Genomic DNA, 20,184 nt, shown 5'->3' with positions numbered 1-20,184 from the left:
TTCCTTATTAAATTAATATTGTCTTTCAGTTAAACTTGTGGCCACACATATTATATTCGTTAATTTACTATTACTGTGATAAAGAGGCAGCGGTTCCACAAAAAAAAGTAAAATTTGCCTGATACCTAAACAGTTTGCAGACGTATAGATCAAAATACTTGTCATGCTTATGGGCAGCGCTGCCTCAAAATATCATACAGAAAGATGTCTAGGAAATTACATTTGAGGATTTTTTACATAATTTTTCTTGCAAGTCCACTTAACAGCGATTTGGGCAATACGTCCAACAACACTGTGAATTTAAGCTTAAACATTAAAAAATGAATAAAAGAAAAAAAATGTGAATTCATTTACCTGTGAGACAAAACAGCTATGTATCATTGTGACATGTAAATAAGTGTTCTAAAATCCAATAAAAAAATGTTTAAACATTGTTTACTTGTACGTTTACCAGGGCCCTCTCATGTATGTCAAACAGTTAATTTCAATGGTGGGCTGATATAATTTCATCAAAAATTCAGCCCGTTAGCCCCAAAAGAATTACAAATAAAGCCTTTTCTCTCTATCCACAGATATGTTCGCAACACTACATTTTATTTGAATTTCTATTTTATTGTGTAATGTATCAGTAATTACCCAATTAACCTTTTCAACAAAAAGTAAACATACATGTGAGATTTTCCATATACTGCTACCAAACTGGATTACTTTGATGACCTCAAAATCTTCAGCGATCAGTCGGTTTCATTAAAGTGCATTGCTTTTTTTTTTTTTTTAAACAAAATATGGTCATTACAACAGATTTAAGAGGCAGCAGCAGCAGAGAAAGACATAAGGAACAAAGAAATAAAGTATTTCATTTTATGAACCGGAAAGAAAACAAATCTAGGAATGTCCTAGCAATTCAGTCTATCGCCTCCTTATGACATCACATTTCACCAGTAGAAACCAATGTTCTCATCAAATGCTGGAGCAACTTTTGATCTTGGGTTGCGCAGAGACATACAATATATGGTATACACATGGTGCAATGTATACACATTTGTTAACACATTAATTCTGTAAACCTACCCACTGTTGTAAATCTAATTACATACATCATTTTTGTGTAAAAAGTGCCCCCCTCAAACAGCAAGTTGCATTAGTCACAATTACAGATAACAGCATTAATTTGTCTACATTTATATTCAAACATCCAAAAATGTACTCGTAGTTGATGAACTTATCTGATATTAAGGTTGGAACCTCTTAACTTTGTGGGGAAATTTGATTTATTTAATCCGAGTGAACCCCAGTCTTGCTTGATGAACAAAGCCACCAAGGCAGCAACGTTAACATAACAAATATGGAATGCTTGTTAATTTACATGTATTTCCGAGTTTAAATCTCCAGCGCCTGCTGGAAAAAGAACAGTAGATGGGCTCTCCACATACCTACACAACATAATAAACACATTGTGTACATGGTGCAGGTAGGACGGGGAGTAGCTCAGGAGATGTGACCTTCTTGGGACTCTTGCCACGAGGCCACCTAACCACGCAGGCAATGAAAGGAACACATGTAAAGAGAAAGGCCTCTTTTTGCGACAGTACAACAAAATTGAGAAGGTAATTTCAAAATACACAGACACTAAACGTGATTGTTGCTGTTGGCATTAAAAAGATAACATGATATTGTATGTAAAAAAATGCTATCTGGACTGAAATAAGTTTTAGAAAAATACAAAAAAGTGAAAGCAAAAATCATTTACACAGTTCTTTAAGTCATTTAAAGGTCAGGCCTTTTTCTGCATAAAGCTCACTCATGCAGTCTTGTTTTGGTGACATTCTCAATACTTTAGGGAAACCGAGGATTTGTAGGTCAAAGTCATGATTTCTTGGTAATTTCAGTAAAGTAGATTTTTCCTTGAAGCCCTTCACAATGCTACATTTGCTGTGTGTTAAAGCAACAATGCAGCTGGACTGAAAAATACTCGTACGGGACAAGACGGTAAACAGCATGTACATAAACCTTAACGGATGTTTTAGTTCCTAAAACAAAATAGTAATAATAAAAAAAAAAATAAAAAAAAGATAGTGCAAAAATATCACACATTATTTCTAAAGTATAAAAAGTTCAATTGGCACCGGAGGTGATAGTCTGTTTCAGGTGTGGCTACAATGCACTTCTGCATTCAGCTAACATCTCTGTACAAAATCCTTAGGGAATATTCCCGATCTTCCATTGAGTTCGCCACTCATCCAGTCGTTATCGACAGATTCCAAAGATAAAATAATATCACCTGCCTGAAAGAAACGAAAAACAAAATATCGAGTCGAGTGCAAGATTCGCGTTAACAACAACTTGATTGCAGCGACCTTTTGAGTCAAAATTGGAAATCAATGCAAGGCTTTTGCCTTCTTCTGGGTCAAAAGTTGATCTATACCTGATCAGGTTTAACGACATGGACTATTAGTATGTAGTCTAATGTATTTATAAAAACTATACTAAAAAACAGCTGTTTTGGGTCAGTTATAACAAGCACAATGTTAAAACCGAGAGGGGTGCGATTACTTAAGATACAACACCGTCTACCACTATAGACAACATAAAAATAGCTGACAGTGGTTAACATCTGTGGCCACGCTGAGATTAACGAATGATCATATCTGCTTCCTAGGGCTATTGTTGTGTTGGAATGCAGGGTTTCAGAGCTTCACCTGCTTTCACCATGGTAAATAACAAAACACTATCAGTTTTCACTTCAGCATCGATCTCAAAATAATCTATTCGTAGTAAAGGTCACAACATGACGACTGCAGCACGACCGTTCGGACATGGTAGCATACCTTAAATGAAAGTTCATCCGCGTTCTCCCCACGGAAGTCATAAAGTGCCCGAGCCTTTCCCGTTTTCCCTCCCTGAGTTTGCCGAGGTTTCATTCCTGTATAACAAAAAGACATTTGTCGTTATTATATAGCAAAGAATGCTCAATATTTTACTTCTGTTTTAGCCAGAGTTAACCAGTCTGTAAACAATATGTTTGTTTAGTTACATCCCCATGTGTGATGGAAGGGGTTAAACACTGCCATTGTCAACTTAAGGTGAAAAAAAGGTGAAAAAAGCTAAATCTGCCTAATTGTGTTATTGTCTTTTAAAAAAAGACAATAACACAATTAGGCAGATTTAGCTTTTTTTTCACCTTTTTTTCTCTTTAACAACCATACCAATGCATGAAAACCAAACGAACAGACACCGTGTTACCATATAAAGAGATTAGGCAAGTGCTTAGGGTGCCCAGTGGTCTAAGGGGAGACTCATATGCATGGCACAGATCCTTACAAAGTTGTATGATAAATGTATTTTGTCTTTTAAGAAAATACAAGTATAATCTTGAAGAGGTAGACTGGGCATTCTAAACGGACCAACAGAGGGACTAATAGTAGCTTCCATACTGAAGCTTTCCTTCTTTGTGGCGCACACTGCCGGAGTGACAAGTGACGTTACTGATGCAGTCTCATCAGATTGCACAAGACATAATGTCACCAGCAATTACATCAGCACGGTGGCCTGCAAACACGAGTGCATCTGGGTCTCTGTAGAAGAAGCATATAGATGGTGGAAAACCGTGACTTCATGGGCAGGGATTTGAGCTCCAGTGGGAATAACAGTCCTTAGGTCCCCTTCCCTGTCGGTCCAGTGTGCAGAAACAAGGAAAGCTCTCTCTCTCCTTGCCTGCCATCAGGCTACACTCCCTTAATTTACCGTATTTGCTCGATTATAAGACGAGGTTTTTTCCAGAGCAAATGCTCTGAAAAATACCCCTCGTCTTATAATCAGGGTCGTCTTATAATCAGACCTCAAATAGGTCTGATTATGAGACTAAGATCCAGATCCCCCGCAGCGATGCAGAGGACCTGGATCCTCCTGTGTTAATCCCCCCCCCCCCCCACTTACCGGTGCTTCTGAGTCCCCGGTGCTTAGTCCGGGCTGCGTGTAGAGCTCTACGCGATACAATCGCGTAGAGCTCTACACGCTTCCCGGACTAAGCACTGGGGACCCAGATGCAGGGGACCTGGATCCTCCTGTGTTAACCCCCGACCCAACTTACCGGTGCATCTGAGTCCCCGGTGCTTAGAGCTCTACGCGATTCGCGTGGAGCTCTACATGCTGCCCGGACTAAGCACCTGGGGCTCAGATGCAGGGGACCTGGACCCTCCTGTGTTATGCGCCCCCCCCAACTCAGAAGCACCGGTAAGTTTGGAGGAGGGAGGGGGAGTGTTAAATGTGGGTTTGAGGCATTTCTGGAGGCAGAGTGCTCTGTGAAATGCCTTTTAACCCCTTTAATGCCACTCTGCCTCCTGAAATGCCTTAAACCTCCCTATATGCCACTCTTCCCCATAATATGCCTTTTAACCCTCTAAGTGCCAGAGTGGCATATAGGGTTAAAAGGCATATCATGGGGCACAGTGGCATATAGGGTTAAAAGGCATATTATGGGGCACTGTGGCATTTAGAGGGTTAAAAGGCATATCATGGGGCACAGTGGCATATAGGGGGTATAAGGCACTTCTGGGGCAGATGTGCATAACTGGGGGACAGGTTGGAAAATAGAAGGAAATAAAACCAAAATATTTTTCTCAAGCATAGCTTTTATTAAAAAAAGTGTTTAAATGAATTAACATTTACTGGTAAAACTTTTTTCCTATAGGGTCGTCTTATATTCAGGCTTTTTCTTTTTTTCCTAAATTAATATTAAGATTTGGGGGGTCGTCTTATAATCAGGGTCGTCTTATAATCGAGCAAATACGGTATTACAAGCTGGGGATGGAGGTCTCCTTCCTGCTGCACAATGGATGTCTGGGAAAATGACCCTAGGACATTCTGTGTCCTGCTCAGGGGAAGTGTAGGGAACTCAACCACTACACCGGATACTGAGATAGAATGTTAGTGATTATTAATTGATTTATACAGAGGCATCATAATTCATAGAGCTATACAATGGGTAAACTAGACATACCAAACAGTCCATTATATAAGACTTTGGATTTACTCCTCAGAGTAAAAATAATGAAGGCTCCTTAGATGAATTCGGTCTGCAACATGTTAATTTGATGTTTCTATAACTGTGCTTCATGTCAGCAATATTGCAGTCTTTGTATCAATTTATATATCCCACTTAAGTATACAGAATAGTTTTTATCAGAAGCTTTTTGGTGGGTGGTGAAGTGCTTGAAGAGCACACGTGGTGGTCTTCTAATCACGGAAGATTATCCCTGTAGTAATTACATTTTATAATCGTGAGCCAGATAGCAGTTTAATGTAAAGTTACTAACGAGGTAACCTCTCCCAATGTAATATCATCCTTCAGTTTAATTAGCTGTAACACAATGTGTTGCCGTCTAATTAGCAGCCCGGGTCGGATGAAACAACTGTATGAGTGTGATGTCGTTATTAAAACATAACAAGATTGTAATGTATGAATGCGTTAATGGTGTGTAAGGGAAGACATTTGCATCAGATTAATGTAATATTACTGCTGGGACAGAGAAATACAACACATTGTTCATAATCATTGGCTATACAACTGTAGCTTATTGCAATGTTTTATGACTCTAGAGCATGAGAGCCACAACATGAACCACTATTCCAATTATCATCTGTTACCCTGCGGGAAACAAAGGATTGCAAAGGATTATAGGAGCTGTAGTTCAACAGCCACTGGAGAAGTGACTGACCTAGGAACAGAAAATAAAGATCTGATACAGAAGACTAGGGACCTTGCCCTCCCAAACCCCCAACCACCCTCTGGCATACAATCACATCCTACACTCCAACACAAACCCAACACAGGAAAACGCGCAGGGCAGGGGAGGAGCACAATACTATACTGATCGTATAGCTAATGAATGGCACGGGTCCGGCAACTGACCTGAAAGGGAGTGCGAGTCATGACTATGTGTGCGGGCCACCCAAGTGGTGCCCCCCCAATCACCCCAGAGTCCCTTCCTTCACTGTGCCACACCTCTCCTTTCCGCCTTCATGTAGCTCAGGTATAGATCAAATAAACACACGAAACAGAGCATTGCAGGTGTAGATCAACGAAAAAATACACAAATCCAGCCTTGCAGGTATAGATCAACTGGAAAAATCACAAGTATACTCGGCATTGAAGGTATAGATCAAATAAACAATGCATGGTGAAGCATAAATTTCAGACATACATCACAAAAGACAGAGATAGCCTTTTTTTTTTATATCACACTAGGACACACCTGATGAGATCTGTACAAAAGCGGCTGGCAGCATTCCTTCCCTTCCATTGAGTCGTCCTTTGTACCATTCCTCGTCCAGGCATTCTAATAAAAGGATTTTATCTCCCTTTTTAAAGGGCAAATCATCTTCTGCCTCTGCTGCAAAATCATAAAGGGCTTCACCCCATTCCTCAGACGTGTTATTCTGCTGCCGACACAATAATACAAAGTTGTGATCTGAAAATGCACAAATTTGTTTAACAAAAGAAAAACAAAGTAAAACACACTTTTACCTGTACAACTGGTCCTGACAACTTGTTCTTTTGTGAATTTCCCACATCTAGGAAAAAAATTGCAAACAAGCTAGAATAATTCTCATTTCGTGTCCCACCTATTTGGTCCAATTAAAAGGTAAAGCTTATGGCCTAGAAGTTTATGCTAGACGTTCTGTAAAGTTCACACACCAAAGGAAAGGTTTGTTCCTCACCTCTAAGTATTATTTATCTGAAATTCAATGTCCACATTATGTGACCCCACTGCCCTCCGCCACTGAGCTGGTCCAAGTCAAATTTGAAGAGTTTGAACAGGCCTGGGAGGCAATTCCCCACAAGGCCAGCCCGTTCTTACACTTGGTCACGAACTATTAAATGCAAATTTATTGAATGCAGGGATGTGGATATCATATTATTGCATTCAATACACTCACCTGAGGTAAATTTATTTGGACCGCTAGCAGGTAAATCTTCGATAATTTCAACAAAATTGATGGGAAAAATCCCTGTTTTTCCTTTAAGTTCTCCTTTGGCCCACTCATCATTAATGTACTCTTTTAAAGCGATCAGCTCTCCTTCACTGAAGCTCAGCTCATCCTTCTGATCGCCTATAAACTCAAAACGTGCCATACACCGTGGACCCCTGGGTGGAAGACACAGGACTAATGGATCAATATGTTAAAAACATGACAAAATATGCTCTTCATTTAAAAGAATACGTTCCCGTGTAGTCTTAAACACCTCAATAATTTACACAACTCATTAGTGGCCGCTTTATTTTTCTTTAGATGTCAAAAGCGATACCTTTTTTTGGAAAAGACGCATGGTCAAATAACCTTGTTTAGAGCCGTCTTCTCCGGTCGAAAACAATACTTCTACAGCACTTACCACATATCTATCTACGCTACAAAATGTGCATTTATTAAGGTAAATTCCTCTCATTTAAGACTCCTAATGTACTCACTTGATGGATGTTGAAGAGGGTATTTTTGAATGCGTCTTATCTGGAATATCAACCTATTTAGAGGAAATAGTAAGCGGATTTGCATTTATCATATGTTTAATGGTACTGTATTGTATCATTTAGTTTAATAACGTGAAATTTGCTCATATGTCTTAGCAAAATTATATTTTATAAAATACACTGCTACACAAGTCATGCGTTTGTTGTAATTTTTCTTTCTTTAACATAGTTACTACAGCGTCTGATGCTGAAATAGACTGATATTACGTACATGATCATTTCTTGCAGAAAAAACACTGGTTGTTAGTAAACCAGCTTGCTATAAATCACGGTTTACTATGTAAATCAATCTTCAAGACAAAACCTTGTACAGGAGGGTTTTTACTTTAATTTGCCTTTTCAACAGCAGAGAGCTATTAAGTCGTACTTAGAACAATTTCGCTGCAGAATTTAGGTAAAGCAACAGGAACATTTATGCTATAAATCTAGAACTTTGCCCATGAACTGGTCTTTATTATACTGGAACTAAGGGAACCTGCAATGCCACAATTCTTACCACAACACTTGGAAGAAACTACCAAGGAAAACAAAAACAAACCCCCCCCCCCAAATATTTTCATCCAGTTATAGATCCAGTTATAGATACATACATGATTTCCAAGTTGGCCTCGATATGCAGCGACAACACTGAAACAAGCCGCAGTGGCTTGTCCTAATATATTTATAGTATGTACGTACCAGAACACGCACATGATTGGCTGGAAATATGCCAGTACTCCCCTTGCACTTTCCTCTGTACCATTCATGATCTAGTCTCTCCAACACATAGACAATGTCTCCTGAAGTCAAACTCAAATCATCCGGATGGTCTGAAAGTAAAGTGCATTCTTGTTATGGTTCTGAAAGAAGAGTGCCAGGGAACAGATCACGGTCCAGGATGGTCACAGGTTGATCCTCAGCTAGCCTTAAGAGGACTACTCCATCACTGACAGTCTCAAGGAGGAAGACTAACCTCCACACCACCTCTCATCTGATCCCCTCAACCCCAAGGGTTACCCCTGCCATAAATACCATTGTGCCCCTGGAACAGTTTCCCTTTCTTTAGTGCTTTGTTGTCTGTTGCTTCTTTAGAATATGTTCCTGACTAATGTGTAAATGACATTTACACATAAACTAGAGTACCGTCAAGTGTATTAGCGTTCATGATGTTGATGGTACAAATGATACGCCTGTATATGCTCGGCGAAGCGGTCAATATTTGTATTCTGCCCTGTGTCGCAGCAAGCCTTGTATATGAAATGTACGTCAACTCAATCGAGACAGGTTGGATAAAGAGCGTACAGCAAGAAAACAATGCCTGTTGTTGAACACTAGAAGGAGCAAATGTTCAAAAATAAACAGGCATGGAATTTCCCAATTGATTTTATGTCTGTACTGGGAGTGGTGGTAGTGGGTGCGCCTTCACTTATGATTCATGGATTTGTGGCCTTTCTAAGACTATGATGGAAACACATTAAATGTTATGCAGGGAGCACAATCATCTTTTGGCTATGTGCTTATTACTTTCTTTACAATGAAATGGCATTTTCAGCAGTTCAGGCTGAATCAGGATTCCAATGCTGTAGTGAGGTTATTGTTACACAGCACAGAGCACATTAACCAGCCTTTTTGTCACATGCAGTCTGCCTTTTCAATCAACCTCAAATCTCTGCCTTAAGGTTTCAGTTTGGTGACAAAGGAGCAAATAATAGGACTACGTGGCACAGCATATATTGTACATTTGGATGCCTACAGTAGATGCCAGATCGGGGATAAGTAAAAGATTGCAAATGGGACTAGTTTGCAACATGTCACCCACCTCCTATAAAATCATGGAGTACCAATGCACGTGGAGATTGGCTGTCTTCTTGGCATATTTCCTAAAATAAGAGGGTATTTGGTTAAAAATATGCCATCTCCAATAACTTTTAACCTTTACTGCGACCAAATCAATATCAATATAAAAAGTGAGTTATGACATTACAGATGACAACCAACAGCTAACCAACTGCTATGAAAACGTAGGTCCCGCAATCCTTTTGCACAGGGCAGTAATGGATAGTAAAATGGTCTTATTGAAGTGTTACTCTTGATGGCAGATTAAGAAACCCGTAGCATTTTTTTGTAGAAAAGAAAGGTAATTTCTTGCATCCTTTTTGCACATGCTCACTACACAGCTCTAAGTAAAGATCATAGAAGCATTTTCTAAACTGATGAGCCAATAGCCCATGTAGTCTGCCAGTTTAATATTCAAAGAGCACAAACCCCACTTCTTGCTTAAATTTTCTACCCAAAACAGCACTCTGCCTATTCCAATGAATGCATAATATTAGCCCTCACCCCTATACATACATACATAGGTGGTAGAAAAACATTTTAAAAGAAGAATGTGAAGCGCGTGCGTCTTACTTTCTGTTTGTTTTCCAAACTCTCGAGTGGAGTAATTATCTTCATGTTTGAAATCTGAACTTCTCCAGTTGCTGAACCCTTCTGGCACTGGATGTAATTGTTATCAGTCTGTTCCAGGAGTACCAGAACCTCTCCACGCTGTTCAGTAAAGGGAAATAAAAAACTTATCAGGTCAAACTTACAAGATGCGTGCAGTGGAAAGAGGAACGTGTTTCTGGACCTTATTAATTAAAACCATCATTTTTTTTATTTTTACCTTCAATGATAGCTCTCCTGGGTTGTTGGATACAATATCTTTTTCAGCAATACCATGAGGCAGGGGCAACTAAGGGAGATAATATAAAAGTGCATTTTAAGTCATAGCAATAAATCAAAGAAATAAAAATAATTTCATAAGATAAAATACCACTCACGACCCAACAGTGCTATTCTACCAACACACAAGGGATGGGGTGGGAAGAGTCTGCCACAGTAAAACTGTTTTATAGTATGTTTAAAATCAAGACACATTTTACCTTTACATTATTATAAATGTGTGCTGAAAATGCGAGACATTAATATTTCAGATGACTCTTCCCAAAGAAGCGTTTTAATGTAGAAAATACAATAACAGGCAATAAACCTGCTATTTACAAAATACTAATTCCTATATTTGCATTCTCACATAATTACTGTCACTTAGATTCATCATTTAGATCACCTTTGGCAGTCGCATAAAAGAATTGGTCACATTGGTAGGTAGCAAAAGTCTCACCATGTATTTACTGTACAGAGGATGTCCGGGCTTTGGTCGCGGAGGTAGATCTGGTTGTTGCCTTTTAATTACTTGACTTTTTGATCTACTGATTCCAGAAGTGTTATGCTTTGCGCTCAGACCCACGTCAGAGGATGAACGAGGAAATGCTTCTCTTGGTTTAGTCACTTTTGGTGGTGGAGGTCTTCCAGGAGGCCCTTTCTGTGATGGTGGTGGTGGGTTTGCTTCCATCACTTTAACACCAACTGGCCTGGAACAAAATCAAATGGTTACATGGTTTAAATATTATTTGAGCCAGGATTAAATATACCCGCCAAAGAACAAATAACAATAAAAAAAAACTAAATAGAAAATAAGGATTCAAAGAAAAGTTTCTTAACCAAAAAAAATGTAAATTCTAAAACATTTTAAGTAGAATAGTAGAAAGTTTCTGAAGGATACTTTCTATTACATAAACATAAAATATATTATAAATATATTATATATAATGGCACTGTGTTTAGTACTTGAAATTGTGCATTGCAATTAATGCAGCAGAGAATAAAAATGAAATCCACAATATTTATGTATGCAGGAGCAACCTCGTAGGCAGAACCAGCCTGGGGCGAGAATCTTCTGCACTTTCTGCTTGTTCCCATTCCTAGAAGGTAAGAATAACATAAGGCAAGAAAAAAATGAAAACCAGTTGTGACAATAGACGGAGCTTCTAAGCAAGTATAGTATTGTGCTTTCTATATCTTAAATTCTCACTGTGAAAGGTACATACCGTATGGGAATAAAAGAGTCAGGAACAAGAGAAAACCAATGTGGATAAATAAAAATGTAAAGGGGGCAATAAATGGCAAAAAAAGGCATTTAAGCTACTAAAACAGGAAGGCAGTGAGGAAGCACTAAAAAGCTTTCGGGGAAAAAATTAAATATGTAAAAATCAGATAAAAGCAGCAAAAGTGGAGACAGAAAGACTCATTGCCAAAGAGAGTAAAACAAACCCCAAAATGTTCTTTAACTATATAAATAGTAAAAAGGTTAAAAATGAAAGTGTTGGCCCCTTAAAACGTAATGAGGGAGAAGTTATAGACGGGGATCAGGAAAAAGCTAATCTATTATATATATTCTTCTCTGCTGTATTCACAGAGGAAAACGAAATGCCAGGTAATATACAGCAGGATGAGATAACTGCCCCAGTACATGTCGCCTGTCTAACCCAGGAAGAAGTGCAGTGCCGCCTAAAAAAAATCAAAATAGACAAATCACCAGGTCCAGATGGCATTCACCCCCGCGTTCTAAGGGAGTTAAGTAATGTAATAGACAGACCCCTATTTCTAATATTCAAGGACTCTATAGTGACAGGGTCTGTTCCCCAGGACTGGCGCATAGCAAATGTTGTGCCAATATTCAAAAAGGGGACAAAAAGTGACCCGGGGAATTATAGGCCTGTTAGTTTAACTTCTGTTGTGTGTAAACTGTTTGAGGGTTTCCTAAGAGATGCTATTTTGGAGTATCTCAATGAAAATAAGTGTATGACTCCATATCAGCATGGGTTTACAAGGGATCGGTCCTGTCAAACTAACCTGATCAGCTTTTATAAGGAGGTGAGCTCAAGACTGGATCGGGGTGAATCGCTGGATGTCGTATATCTTGATTTTTCCAAAGCATTTGATACGGTGCCACATAAAAGGCTAGTACATAAAATGAGAATGCTTGGGCTGGGGGAGAATGTGTGTATGTGGGTAAGTAACTGGCTCAGTGATAGGAAACAGAGGGTGGTTATTAATGGTACATACTCTGAGTGGGTTACTGTTGCTAGTGGGGTACCACAGGGGTCAGTTTTGGGTCCTATTCTTTTTAATATATTTATTAATGACCTTGTAGAGGGATTGTATAGTAAAGTATCAATCTTTGCAGACGATACTAAACTCTGTAATGTGGTTAACACAATAGAGGACAGTGCACGATTACAAATGGATCTGCATAGGTTGGAGGCTTGGGCTGGGATGTGGCAGATGAGGTTCAACACAGATAAATGTAAGGTTATGCACATGGGGAAGAAAAATCCAGGCTGGGAATATGTATTAAATGGGAAAACACCGGGGACGACTGACATGGAAAAGGACTTAGGAGTTTTAGTTAACAGTAAATTTACCTGTAGCGACCAGTGTCAGGCAGCTGCTGCTAAGGCAAATAAAATCATGGGGTGCATCAAAAGGGGCATAGATGCCCACGACAAGGAAATAATTCTACCACTGTACAAGTCACTAGTCAGACCACACATGGAATACTGTGTACAGTACTGGGCACCAGTGTACAAGAAAGATATAGTGGAGCTGGAGAGGGTTCAAAGACGGGCAACCAGAGTAATAAGGGGAATGGGAGGACTACAGTACCCAGAAAGATTATCAGAATTAGGGTTATTTAGTTTGGAAAAAAGACGGCTTAGGGGGGACTTAATAACTATGTATAAATATATAAGGGGGCAGTACAGAGATCACTCCCAGGACCTATTTATACCCAGGACTGTATCTATAACAAGGGGACATCCTCTACGGCTGGAGGAAAGAAGGTTTCTACACCAGCACAGACGGGGGTTCTTTACAGTAAGAGCGGTGAGATTATGGAACTCTCTGCCAGAGGAAGTGGTAATGGTAAACTCAATAAAAGAGTTCAAAAGAAGCCTGGACGTGTTTCTTGAAAGCAATAATATTACAAGTTATGGATATTAGGGACAGAACGTTGATCCAGGGATTTATTCTGATTGCCATATTTGGAGTCGGGAAGGAATTTTCCCCCTGGTATGGGGCAATTGGCATCTGCTTCATAAGGGTTTTTTGCCTTCCTCTGGATCAACACAGTAGGGACACAATATGTATATAGGTTGAACTTGATGGACTTTGGTCTTTTTTCAACCTTATGAACTATGTTACTATGAGATTACGTGACCACCAGAGCGGTGACCCAGGATTACTGTATACTCTCCTGCCTCTTCCTGGTAGAAGCCATCTTTTGCTGCTAAAGTTTAGAAACACAAATCTACTCATCATCAAATAACCGGTTTTAAAATACATTCTTAAAACCTACTTTTCTTCCTATGGGGCGCGGTCGTGCACTTGATTTATTGTAAAGGCTACCAACCGGCTTTTCTGCTGGAAGAGGAGGAGGAATCTGAGGAACTTCTTCAGAAGCTGTAAGCAGAAAACAATTTTAACACACATATATATCATACATACACACACACACATATATCTATCTATCTATCTATATATACACACATATATATATATACACACACACACACCGTATTTCCCCATGTATAAGATGCACCTTTTTTTCGAAAAATTTGGGGTCTAAAAACTAGGTGCGTCTTATACAGTGGTTGTAGATTGCAGTTACTACTTCCCAGTCCCTCCCGGCAGTCACACTGACAATTGGCCCCGCCCATTTCTGATTAACAGTCCCTCCCAGCGGGCACACTGACAATTGGCCCCACCCCTTTCTGATTAACAGTCCCTCCCTGCACACCGACGATTGCCCCCCCCCCTTTCCTTATAGCGTCCACATTGCTAAACAACTCATCTAACAGTAAGTAAAAAATTTATATTTAGGCTGCTGTAAGTTAGGGGAGGTGGGGGTTAATTTAGAGGCAGTTATGGTTAATATAGTATATATATTTATCCGGAGACAAGCTGTTTGGGGGCATAGGTGGCACAGAATCTGGAGCAAAAGTGGCACTTGTTGCTTGGTGAAGTTGGGGGCCACAGGCGAATTTTCACATTGGGGCCCTGTGGTTTCTAGTTATATCCCCACCCAGTTCTGCTGCTAAAACAAGCATATGTCCTCCAGTACAGTTTGAAATCAGTGTTTACTTCAACGCTGAGTCTTGAGCTAAAACATTCAGTAAGTGCTTCGTAAGCTTTGCACATTTTGAGTTCTCAGCATCCATAAATGATTTTGACGTTTATTTTTTTGATGGGTACATTTTTTAGGGTTTATGGAATTTGCAGAAGACATATCTTGCAAGGTGGATTCTAGAAGGACTGAGATGGAACATCTTGCCCCAAGCATTAACCTCTACAGAATCTCAAAACCCCCAAAACTCCTCATAAAACACAATAGTAGTCACAATGACGATAATAAATGTAACACTGACGTAGCCCAGGAATTCAAAACAAGTAGCCACATACTCACATTTGCCTAGTTTGCCAGGGATCCTAATGACTGTAGGCTTCCTCACCACAGTTGCTGGCACAGGCTGCTCCTTTTCAACAGTCTCATCTTTACTGAACAGCTCGAAGAGATCTGGAAACAGGAAAAACGCCTGTATTAAGAGACTACACAGCTTTCCTTAGTTAGGGCAGAACTTAGTTAACCTAAGATCCTACATCATGGGTTGGTGTAATATGAGAAAACAAAGACCAACCGCCAAAAAAGAGATTCAGGAACTAGCGTGTGTAGAGTTCTTTTGCGGAATTCTGACACAAGCAACAAAAATGGGTAACAGGCTCTGATGATCACTATGTATGACTTGGATGCAATTAAAACATTTACTAAGGTGACAATGACGACATTAGCTTTCTACTGATTCTTGCTTCAAACAAGCAATCATTGCTGAAACATACAAAATACAGAAGCTGCTACTTATTAAGTGAGGATTTGGCTTTTTCATACTGGATTCTACATTTTTAATATACAGAGAGCACTATTCAGTGATATTCAGTGCAATATGCTATTGTTTTGACATTGATAAAATAAGTACAAACAGCAATGTGCCCAAGAACCTCCAAACCATGTTCATTGATTTGTTTATATATACTGTATGTATGTATATATATATTATACATACATATACACACACATCTAGAATTTGCGTGGGTGTAGTTTATACACTAAGCACATTTGAAATGTGTCAATCATGTGTTTTCTTTTTAACCCCTTCGTGACAAAGGCTGATTTTACTTTTTGTACCCTTCGTGACAATGGCCGTGTTAACATTTCTGCGCTGCTCGTGTTTAGCTGTAATTTTCTTCTTTCCCGTTTACTGAACCCACACACATTATATATTGTTTTTTTCAGGACAAGAAGGGCTTTCTTTAGATGACATTGTTTTGATTGTATCATATTATTTACTATTAAAAAAGTATAAAATACGGTGAAAAATTTAGAAAAAAAAAAGACTGTTTCTAACTTTTAGTTGAAAAATCTTTTACTCATCTATAAAAGGTAATGAAAAAACCTGCTAAATAGATTCTACTATTTGTCCTGTTTTTTTTGCTTTTTTCTACACATTATGGGGCAATATGTACAGGTAGCGTTTTGCTATTTCAAAGCCATTTTTTCCAAATCTGGTAATTCTTCCCCCCATGTGCCATTTCGGGTATCTTTGAAGCCGGCCAATGCAATTTACCCCATCAAGTCATATATTTTTGAAAACTAGACAGCCCAGGGTATTCCAAATGCTAGTATTTTAACCCTTTCCAAGCACTAATTCTACCATCAGCCTTTGTCAAACTTTATGGTAGTAATTTTTTTTGCATTTGTTTTTTCACACACATTTTACTTAAGGTATGAATAAACAGGTTCTGGTATATGTCACTATCACAAAACACCCCAATATGTGTTTAGCAACATCTCCTGAGTACAGCGATATCCCACATGAATGATTTTGCCTGGCTGTTTGGGGGCAAAAGGGCCACATTTGGGGCATGCGCATTTTCAATGTTGAACTTTGGCGTTTGGCGATCAACTGCCCATGCCCTATTTGGTACATCTTTGAGCCGGGCCATTTCAGTGTGCCCAATAAACCCATATATTTTTGAAAACTAGACACCCCAGGGTATTTCAAATGCTAGTATTTTAACTCTTTCCATGCACCATATCTACCACCAGTCTTTGTTAAACTTTGTGGTAGTCATTTTTTTGCATTTGTTTTGTCACACACATTTTACTTCAGGTATGAATTAAAAGGTTCTCGTATATGTCACTATCACAAAACACCCCAATATGTGTTCGGCAACATCTCCTGAGTACAGCGATACCTCACATGAATGATTTTGCCTGGCTGTTTGGGGGCAAAAGGGCCACATTTGGGACATGCGCATTTTTCAATGTTGTACTTTGGCATTTGGGGATCCACTGCCCATGCCCTATTTGGTACATCTTTGAGCCGGGCCGTTTCAGTGTGCCCAACTAAACCATATATTTTTGAAAACTAGACACACCAGGGTATTTTAAATGCTGGTATTTTAACTCTTTGCATGCAGACATTTTACCACCAGAAGTTTTTCAAAGTTTGCAGTAGTATTCTTTTGTGTGTATTTTTCCCCCACACACCTATGTTATGTATGACTTTACAGCTCCTGGTATATGCCGCTGTCACACAACACCCACAACAATATGTGTTCAGCAACATCTCCTGAGTACAGTGATACCCCATATGCATGGGTTTGTCATTTTTGGGGGGAACTAAAAGGCCACATTTGGTACGTGTGCATTTTTCTAATTGGAAATTAGATGTGTGGCCATCCTTCCCCCTGTGTTAATTGGGACATTGTTGAACCCGGCCAATTTAATTTACCCCATCAAATCATACATTTTTTTTAAAAGTAGACACCCCATGGGCATTTAATATGCCAGTATTTTAACTATTTTCATGCGAGAATTGTTTTAAGCTAATATGCTAATTTTAGGACTTGCTCACAAAAATATATTTTTTATATATATATTTTATTTTTTTTGCCTTTTTAAAAAAAAAATTTTAAATAGTTTTTTCAACTTGAAGGTTCCCCTGATAGTGACATCAGTGCATCAGTACCTGTATTCAACCTGCAAGTGGAGCCAGAGTTCTCTAGAGGGTCTGGAGACCGTCTAGCGAACTTTTTCACCTTTATTGTATTTTTTCCCGGGCCGCCGCCATCTTGTGGATGGCGAAGATCACCGGCAGCTGCGGCTGTGACCGCTCTCCGGAGCGGTCAAAGTCCATCCAAAGGTAAGTGTTTGGTGTCGCTGGATGCCTCCTGATCGAAGCATTCCAGCGACACCATTTAAGTTTAGGAGGTGATCGTTGATCGCCTCCTAAACGCTTTTAAAATGAGCGTCCGCCCCGGGGAGGGGCCAGACATGGCCCCTGGTGCCGATCGTGGCGTTGCTGAATGCCTCGAGGTCGAGGCATAATAGCAACGCCGTTTGGGTGCAGAAAGCAAACGTAGATCGCTTTCTGCACCCGTTTAAAGACGTGCCGGTTCTGGCACGTCATTTGTCATAATCGACTTGTTTTTCCGTGCCGTGCCAGAACCGGCAATTGTCATTAAGGGGTTAAATTGATTTGACTAAAGTACTGGGCAGGGTTGGACTGGGGATGACTAGGAGGCCCTGGCGCTTTAAGGCTAGCCGCCCGCACATTAGATTTTTCTGCTCTTTGTTTACCAAGTTTGGAAGGTTTCTTAAATTCTTTATTATATAGTTGTTTTTTTTTTATCCAGTAAAAACATATGTATGCAGAACACAAAAGGGTACACAGTGTAGGAAGGACAGCCTAGAGCATAGAATGATCCCTGTGAGAAATTAAACAATAGTACACCAAGTGAGCTGGTGAGGTAGGATCCAGAGCCTGACCTCGGGAGGAGAACTCCCCTCAAATTACGCACCAACACAACTAGACACTCGGAACCTGGTTGCCTTCTGATTTTTCATTTGTGAACAGATGTGGGATGGTCTAATTGATAAAGTGGACAGTCCACTAAGTCTTTCATAGATTAATTGGTCCTGTTTTTGACTACACAGTGAACAAAAAGAAAAAAGAAAAAAACAGGGACCATGTGAGCCCTCAAGAAATGAAATACCTCAGATCAAAAGTTTCTATACTATGTTTTCTCATTCTGTTTGATTATCAGACGAGTATATGCCGTAATGGGCTCTAACACAATCAAGTCTCTCAATGGAGCATTTAATGGTTTGGGAAACTAGTAAGATCCTGCATCTAGATAACAAATTATCTCAGAACATCAGTTCTTGGTTATTTAACGTGTGGGTTTTTTTTTTTTTTTTTTTCCTAGGGGGAAATTGTATAGAACAAAGACATTTCATTTAGAAATTTAGAAGTGCTTTCAGCTCAGCAAGACAAGACTACTGCTCCATCCAGAGACAGGACCCTGGGTTAAATGTTATCCACTGTAAAGAGTGCAACTTGTGCCAACATAAAAACAAATTTTCCAAGGGGAATACGTGTAACCAATAAGCCTACATAATCCTGAGCGAGAGCTCAAAATCAAGTACGTGGTACTTTTTGTTTTAGAAACTCAACCCTCCTGAAAATAAGAAATCCTGGTTCAGAGTAATGAACATCTAATTCATCCTACCATCATGGGTACTTAGGCTCTTGTGTAATATACTCTAACCCCTTCTAGATTGTAAGCTTATTTAAGCAAGGCCCTCCTCACCTGATGTTATATAAAATTTGTTACGTCCTGTTTATCCCTTGTACAGCGCTTGTGGAATATGAGTTTTTATTTATAAAACAAATAACAATAAAAAGGTGCATTATATAAAAGCATAAGGTACACAGATATATCTGGCTTTAGTATGTACAAACACATGAAGAAGTTAATATATTTATTTTCTTACCAGCATTCAGTATTGCGTTGCTTGTGAATTCTGGACTGGGTACCATAGCAGGAGGCAATACATCATCATCAAAACTAATGAGGTCCATATCACCACTAGGTTTATTCTGCACAGGTGGGGCCGGAATTTTGGCTACAGTTGTTTCTGCTACTGTGAATGCTTTGGCTTGTGTAGCTACGGACAGTTTTGGAGGAACGCCTGGTGGTCTAGGCCCAGTTGACAACAAGGCCGCATTATCGGCCTGGGGAGGCTTTCTAGGAATCAGTGGTCTTGGAGCAGGCACAGGTACCTTCCTTTCAGCATCTTTATTGTTATTTGTAGTGGACGACGCCCCAGGTGGAACATTGAGAAACTCATTGCTGTTGTCTTTCACAAGACTAGGCTTGGGTTTCTTTGGTAAGTCTGGTTTGGTTGTCCCACTTTGATCTTGAAGCCGAGGAGCAACAAGTCCTTCTCTTGGTGTAACTTTTGGTTTGTTGTCTTTTCCAGGGTCCCACTCCCCCGATATGCGGTTGGACAGAGGCTTTGGAGCCGGTATTGGCTTAGCAGGGACAGAACTCTTCGTGTTGACGGAACGTGGGGCAATTTCTGGTCTTCTGGACTGGTCTGAGCTTTCAGCTTGAGACTCAAAGGCTTTAATCCTGGATACAATACTGTTTTGGCTTCGTTCATGGCTCATATTGCTGTTTTCAAGCAAATCTCCCACAAAGTTATCATCAAAACCAGAGCAAGGTTTAGCGGTAGGCTGCTGTCCCTCTGCTGCAGACAGAAAAAAGTCCTCACTGCTAGATGTAAATACGTTAAGATTGTTGTTTAATACAGGTTTGAGGCAGGATTTTGTCCGCGGCCTTGGCACTGGTTGTCCAACGACATTGACATTTGCTTCTTGCTGTCGGATAC

At 39.7% G+C, this 20,184-nt stretch overlaps 1 protein-coding gene across 1 annotated transcript; it reads right to left on the bottom strand.

Annotated features, from left to right (window-relative positions):
* Positions 1 to 2,177: 2,177 nt before the first annotated feature.
* LOC149287392 (SH3 domain-containing protein 19-like) lies at positions 2,178 to 19,963 on the bottom strand. The gene is made up of 14 exons (XM_089492898.1): positions 19,285 to 19,963; positions 14,854 to 14,964; positions 13,747 to 13,850; positions 11,253 to 11,311; positions 10,672 to 10,921; positions 10,174 to 10,242; positions 9,918 to 10,055; positions 9,328 to 9,388; positions 8,208 to 8,338; positions 7,470 to 7,522; positions 6,940 to 7,148; positions 6,255 to 6,470; positions 2,829 to 2,923; positions 2,178 to 2,285 (listed from the first exon to the last, which is right to left on the bottom strand). Exons 1-14 carry the CDS (start codon positions 19,961 to 19,963, stop codon positions 2,178 to 2,180), a joined length of 2,283 nt encoding a protein of 760 aa, XP_089349024.1.
* Between the last annotated feature and the right edge of the window lie 221 nt (positions 19,964 to 20,184).

Source organism: Sceloporus occidentalis, unplaced genomic scaffold (assembly GCF_023333645.1).
Source record: "Sceloporus occidentalis isolate IW3139 unplaced genomic scaffold, rSceOcc1.0.p SCAF_61, whole genome shotgun sequence".
Taxonomy (NCBI): domain Eukaryota; kingdom Metazoa; phylum Chordata; class Lepidosauria; order Squamata; family Phrynosomatidae; genus Sceloporus; species Sceloporus occidentalis.
Note: the sequence above shows the minus strand (reverse complement) of the source record. Positions and strands in the feature narration are given on the sequence as shown.